The following is a 12181-nucleotide window of genomic DNA, read 5'->3' as shown; positions in this document are numbered from 1 at the left end:
CAGGCAGGCACTGTGCTGCTGAGCTAAATCCCCAGCCCCTATATTTACTTTTGAGAAAGGGTCTCACTAGGTAGTTCAGGCTGGCCTTGAACTGACTATGTAGCCTGGGCTGGCCTCTAACTCATGGTGATCTTGCTGCCTCTACCTCTGCCTCCCAAGTGCTGGGATTACAGGCATGTGACACCATGCCCAGCTTGAAGTTCTTAAAGTATGTAGCATGATTTTGATTTTGGAAACAGTAACATACTCTCATTTTGCGGTGTCCAATTTTTAAACACTGTCGTGACTCTTTAAAAGGACTTCCCCCCAACCCCTGAGTTTTATTAGCAATAACAGGTCAGTACTATTATTATCCCCACATTACTGATTAAGAAACTTGAGGCAAGGAGAAATTAAATAACTTGCCTAAGTATCCAGAGCTTGTAGTTCGTCTAATTTAGGTAGGCAGTGTGATTCTGAGCCAGTCCTAACACCTGTGTTAGAACGAATTGCATTCATTGTGAAGAGGACAGCTCAGCTGCCTGAATTCAAAGGCAGAATCTATCTCTAATCCCATGACTTTAGGCAAATGAGTTCTTTGTGCTCAGTTTCTTCATTTGTAAAAGCCAGGAGCCTGTATGTTGGCGCAGGCCTGTAATCCTGGCACTTGGGAAATTAAGGCAGGAGGATCACTATGAGGTCTAGGCCAGCCTGGACTCCATAGTGAGACCAGCCTGAACTCCAGAGCGCAACCCTGTCTCAAAAAACAAAACAGAAAAAGAAAACAGGTAAATTTAAAAATTTGAGTCTGTCTAAGCTACATTTATGAAGTTGTAATCAGTTCTCTCATTTTTATAGCAATCCATGAGTGATTTACAGACCCACAACCTCTGAGCACTGGAGTTCACCAGTGCTCAGTCCACAACCGCCCCTTGCCTTACGCCTTCCCACAGGGAGTCTCAGCTTCACACGCCCTCCACTTGCCCTCCATCCCCGGGCAGGGTCTTCCCTGGTGCTTCAGACTCGATAGTCCACCCCCTCCTCAGCGCCCCCACCCAGACAGTATCTCATCTTCTTCACTTGACTTCACGTGTCCAAACCTGTTCCTCCTGCAGTCTTCTCAGCTTAGTAAATGGCAGCCAGGTTTTTCTAGTGGCAGAGCCAAAAATCTTATATCTAACCTTTTCCCCCACGTATCATACTCACCAGCAAAGTCTGTCAGCTCTCCCTTGAGAATGTATCTAGAATCCAATAGCTCTTCTGATTACTTCCCTCGTTCTGCTCACCATCTGTGGGCCTGGATTATCGCGGTAACCTGCTAAACAGACTTCTTGGCACCTTTCCCTTCTCCTCTCCCTGACACCAGTCTGCCGTAGACCGTCCTACATACATCACCCAGATCAGTCTTTTAAAACCATGGTATAGACACCTTCTCTGCTCACAACCTGCTGGAGGTTCTTGAATCATTTAGAGTAAATGTCCAGATTGTTCCAGTACTCCAGGAGGTCCTAGGCTCTCTGGCCTGGCCATGTTTCCACTCCTTCACTTCTCTTCCTCTCACTTCACCTATACTGCTCTCCTGTGGTTCCCTAAACCAAAGAAGGCCCGCTCCTGCCTCCAGGCCTTCGTGTGTGCTGGGCCCTCTGCTTGCAGCACCTTCCTCAGATGCATGCGTGGCCCTTGCCCTGTTTTCTCCAGTTTCCGCTCAGATGCCCCTTACCTGTGAGGCTTCCCCTAGCCATCTAATGAAAGAACAACCCCTTGCTGGGGGCGGGGTGTGTGTGCTGCAATCCCAGCATTCAGAGAGGCTGAGGCAGGAGGATTGCAAGTTTGAGACCAGTCTGGGCAAGTTAACAAAAACTTTAAAAATGAAAATAAGAAAGGATTAGAGGCGTAAATCATTGTGAAGGCCTTGGGTTCAATCCCCAGTTCCACAAAACAAAATACAAAAACTCCTATCTCAATATTCCCTATTCCTTTCACTCTTTATAGCACTTAACATCATTCTGCACACTGTAGACTTGTTTTATCTTCACTACTATAGAAGCTCTCCAGGGGCAGAGAGTCTGTCATATTTATATTGTGTCCTTGGATCTGAACAGTTCCCGATACATAGTAGGTGCTCAGTGAGTACACAGGTCCTCCCTTCTCTGCGGGGAACATGTTCCAAGCTTCCTTGTGGATGCCTAAAGCTGCAGTAATATCCAATGCTGTGCTGCCATGTTTTTTCCTATACTTACATACTTATGTTAAAGTTTAACTTATAAATTAGGCGCAGGAAGAGGCTGACAACATAAAATAATAAAATTGTCAGCATCATTACCCTTGTGCTTTGGGGCCATTACTGAGTAAGATAAGGGTTGCTTGAACACAGGCCTGCAGCAGTGTGTGACAGTTGGTCTGATGGCCCAGATGGCTCCTGAGTGACTAATGTGGGTAGAGTGTGTAGCCTGGCCAAGACAGTGGGTGTGGCTCAAGATTTCATCACACTTCTCAGATTGATGTGCAGTTCAAAGTTTAGGAACTGCTGGGCGTGGTGGTGCACACCTATAATCCCAGCACTTGGGAGGCTGAGACAGGAGGATTACTGAGACTCAGAGGCCATTTTGAGCTATATAAGCAAGTTCAAGGCCAGCCTGTACCACATAGCAAGACCCTGTCTCGAAAAACCAAAAACAAAGCAACAACAGCAACAGAAAACCTTTGGAGTTATTTCTTTCTGCAGTTTAATATTTTCAGACTTCAGTTGCCCGTGGGTAATTGACACTGTGGAAAACAGCTTTGTGGATGAGGGGCTGTCATATTGTTGGATGCATGCAATAGTGGAGGTAGGCAGGGTCTCCACCCAAAGTGTGCAAATCGTGACTGACATTCTAGGAGTTGAGAGTTCAGCGTTAGCCTGGCAGCAGAGTTTGAACAGTTAACCCTCAGCACCACTCTGAATCAGGCCCCTGAGGTGCCCATATTGAGGTCACAGTGGTCCTCAAGAGAAGGACCATTGACTTTTCAGTCAGAGCACTAGGTTTGTCTTGTGCTTGTTAGCCACATGCTTGGGAGTACATCAGTCCTGCTGGCATAGCATCGATTTTCTCCTATTCTGAATGGGGTATGGAGTAAAGCTCCCAAGGTTTGTTTTTTTTTTTTTTTTTTTTTTTTTTATTTTTCTCCGGTACCGGGAACCGAACTTACAACCTTGCGCTTGCCAGGCAGGCGCTTTGCCGCTGAGCTAAATCCCCAGCCTGCTCCCAAGGTTTATATGAGTAACGGATGAGTCATGTGAAACCACATTATAAATGATGAAACCAATTACACAAGTATTATTACCTGCATATTATCATAGCATTTATTACTCTGGAACCCGAGTCATGCAATAATTTAGAAACTATTAACTATCTTTCAGAAATATAAAAATTTATATTTTTATATTTCTAGAGCAGGAGGCTCTAGAAATAATAGAGTCTTAAAAGTGAAATGATACGCCCAGGTGTTTTGGTGCATGCCTATAATCCTAGCAGTTGGGAGGCTGAGGCAGGAGGATTGCCATCTTTGAGGCCAGCCTGGGCTACATAGCAAGTTCAAGGTCAGCCTGAACTGCATAGTGACACCCTGTCTCAAAAAAAAAAAAAAAAGTGAAATGCTGCGCTCAGGCCTTGCTCTGGGTGGGTCATATTGCTCCACGTCACACCTGCAAACATTTGGAATCTTAACTATGCTGCAGTCAAGTATGGCATTACATAATATGCTACCTTGGATCCTGATTTTTGGTGTTCATTCCTTATTTTTTCTCTTTCACAGGATACAAATCACTCACTTTATTTGAGTGACTTGCACCTCCTGTCCACAGATTCTGAATTGGGAGAAAATTCCAATACAGTAAGTGTATCTGGGATATGGGTGTTAGAAAAATAGACGCAGGAACTGAGCATTCCTTTGGGTGGAAAAACTGAGCAAGGCCAGTGTGAAGTCTTCTAGATTTAATTATGTTTAATGGCTGACCATTTAGGATTTTTTCTCCTTCTCTTGATGATATGCTACTATTGGGGGAGGTTGTTCTATTGTACAATGCATTTTGATACACATCATTCACTTGAGAGGCTCTTGGCCCCAGAAAGTTTCTTTTTTCATTCATTACCAAATATTTATTGAGCACTACTTCAGGTCCTGTGTCAGGGCTGTGTTTACAGTGGTGACACAGAAGGTAGGGTTTTTCCTTGCAGAACTTCAAGTCTGGCACTATAGGATATCTCCAGAGTTCCAATTTGGGGACCTTCTCTTGCCCTGCCTTTCTGACCTGGCTCAGCCTTCCTCCTTTAAATCCACCTAATTGGGTTTTTGAGAGAATTTGTACAGTGGGCCTCTACTAAAAGACAAGCCTGCTCTATCTCGGCCTCATTGTTTTGATTCTTACTGGTAAGTTTTCCATCCATTCCCATGTCTCCATGATGATAGAGACCACTGCATTGAGTCTTCTTTCATACAATCTGAATGTTTTCCTGGGTTGCTAAAACTAATTTTGAGTTTGATATTTGCTAGTAAGGAAATATAGCTGGATTTTTTCCATCACTGCATGCATAATGAATAAATGCAATCGAAAGTATTTGAATAGAGACTGAGAGATTTAGGCATGCTGTGAAACAGCTGCTCTTTCTTAAAGTTGGGTTATTGGAGTCGATTGTAGCACTTCTAAAAATGTAGGTTCTGCTGGGCACTGTGGGGCACAGCTGTAATCCCAGCACTTTGGGAGGCTAAGCCAGGAGGATTGCATGTTTGAGCCTAGGGTGGGCAACTTAGCAACATAGAAAATCCGTATCTTGAAATATTAAAAAATTGTAAATAAGAGAGCTGGAATTGTAGCTCAGTGCAAAGGCCCTGGGTTCAATCCCCATTGCTGAAAAGAAAAGAAGGAAGAGAGGGAAGGGGAGGGGAGCAGAAAGAGGGAAGGAGGGGGAAGGAAAGAGAGAAGGAGAGAAAAAGCAAGAAAGAACCGAAAGATCTTAGTGGATGCAGTGGCACATGCCTATGGTCCTAGCTACTTGGGAGGATCAGTGGAGCCCAGGAGTTCAAGGCCAGCCTTGGCAACACAATGAGACTCCCATCTCAAAAAAATTTTAAAATCAAATAAATAAAAATGTTGGTTCTTCTAGTGGCATCGGAAACTGCATTTTTATATAAGCACCTGAAGCCCTGGATTCTCCTTTTAGTAATAGCAGAGTTGCTTTTATAAGACCAGCTCTCCCATAGAAGACAGCTTCAAACACTACACAGAATATAAAAAAGAATTATGTGAAGGCACCAGTGAGGAGGTAGCAGCAAGCAGACATAGCCTTGGAAGACGAGGTTGCTCAGAGGATTTTAAAAGGACTGGGTGGCCTTGCAGGCCTTGGGCAAGCCCCAGTTGGCAAACCCCAGAGGAGGTGGCCAAATTTAGAGAAAACAGTGTTGCTGATTTGAAAACCTAGAGGGCAGAGTTCAGGGTGACCGTGGCACCTAGAAATGGAGGGTAGGGGATGGCCTCGGAGAGAAAGAGCTGCCAGTGGGGAGCCTCATGTTCTGTATGTAAATTGCTCACATCTCTGGCTTACCTGCAGATGATGAGTGCGTGGGACAGACTAGGCAGCTCAACTAAGACTAACGAGCTAAACAGATCACAGCAGCCCTACACTGCAAGGGAAACAGAGTCAACAGAATGTTCAAGTCAGATAAATCAACATTCTTCTGAGAAGTGTAACTGAATCCACGGTCTGTCTAAAACATGACCCCTCTTCAAGAGAAAAGGTGATCTGTGGAGAGCAACCTCGTGATGACCCATCTGGATGTTTGAATTCACAAAGATTTTTAGTAGTTACTATGTGCTCAGGGACATAAAGGAGCTGGGTATGGCGGTGCAAGTCTGCAATCCCAAGACTCTGGAGGCTGAGGCAGAAGGATCCCCTCAAGTTCAAGGCTAGCCTGGGCTACATAGTGAGTTCAAGGTGCTTGCTTTGGCAGCACATATACATAGTGAGTTCAAGGCCAGCCTAATTTACATAGTTACATACATCTACCGTCTCTCAAAAAACACATTGTATGAAGGAAGGAAGGAAGGAAGGGAGGGAAGAAGGAAGAAAGGAAGGGGAAAAGGAAAAGGAAAAGGAGAGAAAGACAAAGAATGAAACAAAAGAAAAAAGAAAGAATAAGCAACACACTATACAATTTCTGTCACAGAAAATCGCATTTTGTGTATGGATACCCAGGACCTAGGATACATCCAACTAAGCTGCTTATGACTGTGAATGACTTTGTTCTTTGCTTCTTGTGTTTTTATTCCATGTGTGCACGTGTTAACTTTTTAAAAAGATTATCTTTAAAACTCAAAAACCAAAAAAAAGGGACATAAAAGAATATGTTTGAACAAAGAAATGATTGAACAAATAGGAAATCTCAGAGAAATAAAAACTATTAAAAAGAGTACCAAGTGGAAATTCTAGAACTGAAAAATAACATGTAAGAAATTTAATGAAAAAAAGGGGAAGAAAAGAAATTAAAAAGATAAATGCAACAGCAGGTTAGAAATGACAGCAGACAAACTGTTAAGTTGCAGTGTATCAATCTGAACATCAAGTACTTCCTGTGATTTGTATTCATATTCACATTTCAAAACTAATTTTTTTTTTTGAGACATAGTCTCACTATGTCGTCCAGATGGCCTTGAACTCAATAGCTATCCTGCCTCAGCCTCTCAAGTGCTAGAATTACATGTGTATGTGCCACCACACCTGGCACAACAGAACTAATTTCTAAAAGAAATTTATATATTGGGTGGGCTAGAAGCCCTCTGAGTTACCTCACCTAAGTTTCTGGGTGTAATGTTCCTTTATGACTGAACTCTATTAAATGTCTTAGTAGTTTCCTCTAGCCAGGACTGTGATAAATGATTGAGGCCCTTTTCTTTTTTTTTTCTTTCTTTTTTTTTTTTTTGAAACAGGGTCTCACTATGTAGTTCAGGCTGGCCTTGAATTTATGGCAATCTTCCTGCTCTAGCCTCCTAAGTGCAGGGATTACAGGTGTGCACCACCACACCTGGCTGTTTAAAGACCTTTTTGGAGCCCTCAGCACTCAGGAGGCTGAGGCAGGAGGATCATCATGCATTTGAGGCCACCCTGTTCTCCCTGCTCTTTGCTCTTTGCTCCAGGGCCCAGAGGCACAGCTGTTCTGTCTCCTTTCCTCTGGAGAGCGGTTCCCACTCATTCTGCCCCGGGGATTTGTCCAGAAGTCTGGCAGTGGCTCCTGCACTTTCCTTTCCTTTTTTTTTGGCTGGCATGATGACACACATCTGTAACCCACCTACTCAGGAGGCTAAGGTAGAAGGCTGGCAAGTTTAAGCCCAGCCCAAGCAACCTGATGAAACCCTGTCTCAAAATAAAAGGGACTGAAGATATAGCTCAGTGAAAAAGCTCTGGGTTCAGTGGCCAGTACTGGAAACAAACAAAAAACATTTTTATTCAAAGTGCAGTATACAAACGGAAAAGAGCAGTGTAAATGTGCAGTTTGATGTCTTAGCACAGTTCTTCACGCCCACGTAACCAGCCCAAGATCATCAGGAATGTTCCTGCCAACCCTGTGGCCCCTTTCCCTCTTCCTAAGGCTGCCCTTACTTGTAACAACTGATCCACATTTCCTACTTTTGTGCTTTTGTAACTGAGATGATACACTTTCATGTTTAAGAAATCAATCCATATTGCTGCATGAGAGATCATTCATTCTAGGTGTTGCAAAGTGAGCTGAAAACAAAAGTTGGCATTGAGGCAAAGTCTGGCCTAAAAAAACAAATTTTCGTTTGTTCTACACTCTGCTCTTAGATTATTTTCATTGATTTGTTTTTATTTACAAATTAGTAGATTTTACATAAAAATCCAGATCTCAGCCCATTCTTGAGTTCTGGTGATCTGTGGCCTGCGTAGTCCCAGGCAGTATTCAGCCAAAGGCATGAGAAGCCTGGCGCTGCCTGCTCGGGCCGACCCTGTCTGCCCCTGCCTTCCCACGCTGTCCCCTGCGTGCGCCTCTGTGGTTGGTGCCTTCGTCACTGTTGCCCTGTAGGCTGCTGGGTGGAGGTGGACTATGGAGAAAGGGATTGCAGTTTTCCCTTCCCTTAACTAAAGTGAAGAGTGGTCATTTTATTTAGTGCCTATTAGTAGTTAGGTCCTCAGGTATCATATGGGGTCCCTGTCCCCCACCCTTTTATCTTTCTTTAAATGCCTCTGACTTTTTATTAAGTCCAAGGCTATCTTTCTTCCTTGTCATTGTAAGTTTCTTTGATTTGTTTGATTTCTTACCATGTGTATGTATCAGAATATCACAGACCAGGCATGGTGGTGCGTGCCTATAGTCTCAGCATCCCAGGAGGCTGAGAGAGGAAAGAAGCTGATAGAGGAGGATGGCAAGTTCAAGCCCAGCCTAGGTAACTTAGCAAACTCCTGTCTTAAAATAAAAATATAAAAAGGGCTGGGATGTAGTTCAGTGTTCAATCCCTGAAGAAAAAAATCATAGATAGTATATAATGACCTTGAAAAACATTCATAATTTGTCCTTATTACCTGAGAAAACCAAATTGCAGGTCATTTATCTTAGTCTGGATTTTTTTGCTAATAAAGACTACCAACTAAGATTTGGCTTATTGATTCTGTAGGTTCAAGGTTAAGGGGCTCCCTGTGTTGACACCCTTGCTGGCAGAGTCCGTAGATAGTGCAGGCATCACGTGACAAAAGACAGGAAGCATGAGTGTGTATATTCTGGTCTCTTTGCTTCTGCATGTGTGTGTTGTTTTTTTTTGGGGGGGGGGTCATGTGGTCCAGGGGGTTGACCCTAGGGGTACTCTACCATTTAGCTACAGTCCCAGACTCCACCCATCCTTTTAAAATTTTTTATTTTGAGATGAGATCTTGCTAAATTGCCCAGGCCAGCCTGGAACTTTTAATCCTCCTGTCTCAGTCTACGGAGTCCATGGGATTGCAGGCATTGTGCTGCCATGCCGGACTTCTTTCTTTGTTGTCTACGGCCATACCACCTTGAACGCCCATCTCACCTTTCTTTCTTGTTATCAAGACAATCTTATTTAGTAGGATGGGGGTACTCTGATGACCTTGTATAATTACAATCACCTCTCAAAGGCCTCACCTCTAAACACCATAGACAGGTTAAGTTTCAGTCCTTTAACACTTCACAGTGAGGATTAAATTCCGACATGAGTTTCAGAAGGGACTAACTATACCAGTAATGAATATTATACAATCCTACTTTTATGTGGGAATTGGTATTTTAGAAGCTTTTTTGGTAAACGACCAGATACTAAATATTTTAGGCTTTGTGGACCACATGGACTCTGTGACAACTTCTTCACTCTGCTGATGTATTATGAGAGCAGCATAAATAATTTGTGAATGAATGGCTGTGCCTGTGTTCCAGTAAAACTTTATTTACAAAAACAGGCAGTCAACCTGCAAGTCATAGCTTACCAACTCTTGAGGACCCAGATCTGTAATATCTCAGGTCACTTTGAACAGGAGAAGGTAAAAACAGGAAGCATATTAAAAGATCATTCTACTTCCACTACACTAACTATATTTTCTAATGGTGAGGAATTGTCTCAGGATAGCAGGTCTCACATCTCTCTCTCTCTCTCTCTCTCTCTCTCTCTCTCTCTCTCTCTCTCTCACTATCAGACACAGGGCCAGGACCTCAGCACAATTTCACCAGCAATCATCTTTGAATCAATGTTCCAGGATTCAGATGACACAGCAATTCAGGAAGATCCTCAGCAGACAGGTTTGTTATCCTCTCTTTTTGTTCACATCACAGCTGGGAAAGGGAATTCACACTTGACATGAGCAATGACAAGCAAAGAGAAATACTTCCATTAGCTTAAATGAGGCAGGCCTTCTATGAAGGCTCTGAAAAATAAGCCTTTCAGTTCAGTTCCATCTTTGCCCCGACTTCCTTCAGCTCCCAAACAAGAGGGTCTTCTTTCCCAGAATCTCTTCATGGCTTTAGAAGATGGGAAGAGCTGTAAGCTTTCCTTCTGCTGTTATACCCTGGTCACGAGTGGATAGGACCCACAAACAAGCTTCGAATGCAAAGATCAGACTGTGTTTGAAAGGAAATCTGTCTGTATTCACTAGTCATGTCAAAAAGAAAAAGGAAAAGGGAGGTTCCAGAAGAGCCTGCAAACCCATGATTTCATGGTTAGACTTTGCTGGATCATTGCACCTGGAAGTGTATTGACCAGCAGACGTGGCACTTAGGCTGCCCTGCTTGCAGTGGAGGACTCGGCTCCGACACACTTCAGTTGTTCTTGTTTAGGCCATCATGACTGTGTTGTTGTGGTGTATGTGAGGCTTGGGATATGTATATATGTTTCTATTTCTTTTTCTTACCAGCTGCCTTGATTGAAAGTTTTAATGGTGATGCAGAGTCAGTCAGTGATGTCCCGCCACCCACAGGAAATTCAGCATCTTTGTCTCTCCCGCTTGTACTGCAGCCTGGCATCTCCACGCCACCCCAGCCTCTGCTACCAGCCTCAGCTCCGTCTGCTCCTCCGCCTGCTCCCTCCCTAGGACCTGGTTCCCAGCAAGCTGCGTTTGGCAACGCCCCTGCTCTCTTACCACCTCCGGAAGTGCCTGTTCTCCACAGCACGCAGTTTGCTGCTAATCATCAAGAGTTTCTTCCGCACCCCCAGGCACCACAGCCCATCGCACCAGGACTTTCTGTTGTTGCTGGGGCTTCTGCAGCAGCAGCAGCGGTGGCATCGGCCATGGCAGCACCAGCCCCACCACAAAGTACTACTGAGCCCCTGCCAGCCATGGTCCAGACTCTGCCACTGGGTGCCAACTCTGTCCTAACTAACAGTCCCACCATAACCATCACCCCGACTCCCAGCACAGCTATCCTGGGGTCCGGCCTAGTCATGGGAGAACAGAACTTACAGTGGATATTAAATGGTGCCACCAGTTCACCACAAAACCAAGAACAAACTGTAAGTATTGCATACAAACGTACCCACTGGGGTGAAGTGTACTTAACGTGGGGGACATGATCAGAGGCTTTCATTTCAAAAATGAAAATGACTAGGCGTACCTACGCTGAAACCTGTGATTCTCGCTCGGGATCATTTTCCCCATAATCGAGTGGTGTAAATGCAGGGAATGCTATGGTCAGTACCTATGAGAAGGAGATAGAGAAACAAGCTTTACATTCACTTAGTAGACACTCGAATACTCTATGTGCCGTCTTATACCTCATCTACTACAGGAATGCAGTCACAAACTCCAGAGGCCCAAGCATATTTTAGGAAAGCAGGTTGCTCCCAAGGCAGAGTCAGACAGATGTGAGGGGCTGGTGTGACCCAGCCAGACAGAGCCAGGTGGCAGTGACCATGCTAGAGGAATAATCAGCTTCCACAGCCTGCCCTAGGACCTTTTCTTTTGTTTTTTTTCTCCTCTGTCCTCTCCTCTCCTCTCCTCTCCTGTCCTCTCCTCTCCTGTCCTCTCCTCTCCTCTCCCCTCCCTTCTCTTCTTTCCCTCACCCCTTCTTTCTCTCTCTCTGTCTCTGTTGCTTTCTCTTCCTCTGTTCTCTTGGTACTGGGAATTGAACCTAGAGAATGCTGAACTATATCCCAAGCCTTCTTCGTATTTTTATTTTGAGACAGGTCCTCATTAAGTTGCCCAGGCTGGCATCGGCATTGTGATGCTCTTGCCTCCCACTTAAGTAGCGGGGTTAGTTACACTCCACCATGCCCAGTACATTATTCTAAAACTACGTAATTTTTAGATTTTATTGAACAGATAAACTCTTCACCCTCTCACATCTTTTTTTTTTTCCCTGAGACAGGGTCTCACTATGTAGTCTAGGCTGCCCTTGAACTCACTGTGTAGTTCAGGCGAGTCTGAAGCTCAAGATGATCCTCCTGCTCAGCCTCCCAAGTGCTGAGATTACAGGTGTGTGTACCACCACACCAGCTCAGTTTCCATCATCATTATCAGCAGCAGCATTATTTTAGTTTTGATGCTGAGGATTCAACCTAGTACCAAAACTATTTGCCATGTGTCACATGTCATTTGTCACTGGGGCCACACAGAGGTGCTCTACCCTGATGTACACCTCCAGCCCTTCCCTTGGTTTTTGTTGTTGTTGTTGTGTAGTGTTTTTTTTTTTTTTTTTTTTTTTTTTT

The 12181-nt window shown here is 44.3% G+C and overlaps 1 protein-coding gene across 2 annotated transcripts in view; it reads left to right on the top strand.

Moving 5' to 3' along the window:
- The window catches only part of Mtf1 (metal-regulatory transcription factor 1), a 47385-nt gene that overhangs the window by 25936 nt on the left and 9268 nt on the right, over window positions 1-12181 (top strand). For both annotated transcript variants that reach the window (XM_013519622.1, XM_013519621.1), the window contains exons 7-9: window positions 3775-3852; window positions 9678-9780; window positions 10392-10987. In XM_013519622.1, coding sequence (XP_013375076.1) covers window positions 3775-3852; window positions 9678-9780; window positions 10392-10987 — 777 coding nt within the window. The remainder of the gene's footprint in view (window positions 1-3774; window positions 3853-9677; window positions 9781-10391; window positions 10988-12181) is intronic.

The sequence above is a fragment of the Chinchilla lanigera genome, unplaced genomic scaffold, assembly GCF_000276665.1.
Source record: "Chinchilla lanigera isolate Chin_1 unplaced genomic scaffold, ChiLan1.0 scaffold00051, whole genome shotgun sequence".
NCBI lineage: Eukaryota > Metazoa > Chordata > Mammalia > Rodentia > Chinchillidae > Chinchilla > Chinchilla lanigera.
The sequence above is the reverse complement of the archived record's forward strand: the minus strand, read 5'-3'. Positions and strand labels throughout refer to the sequence as shown.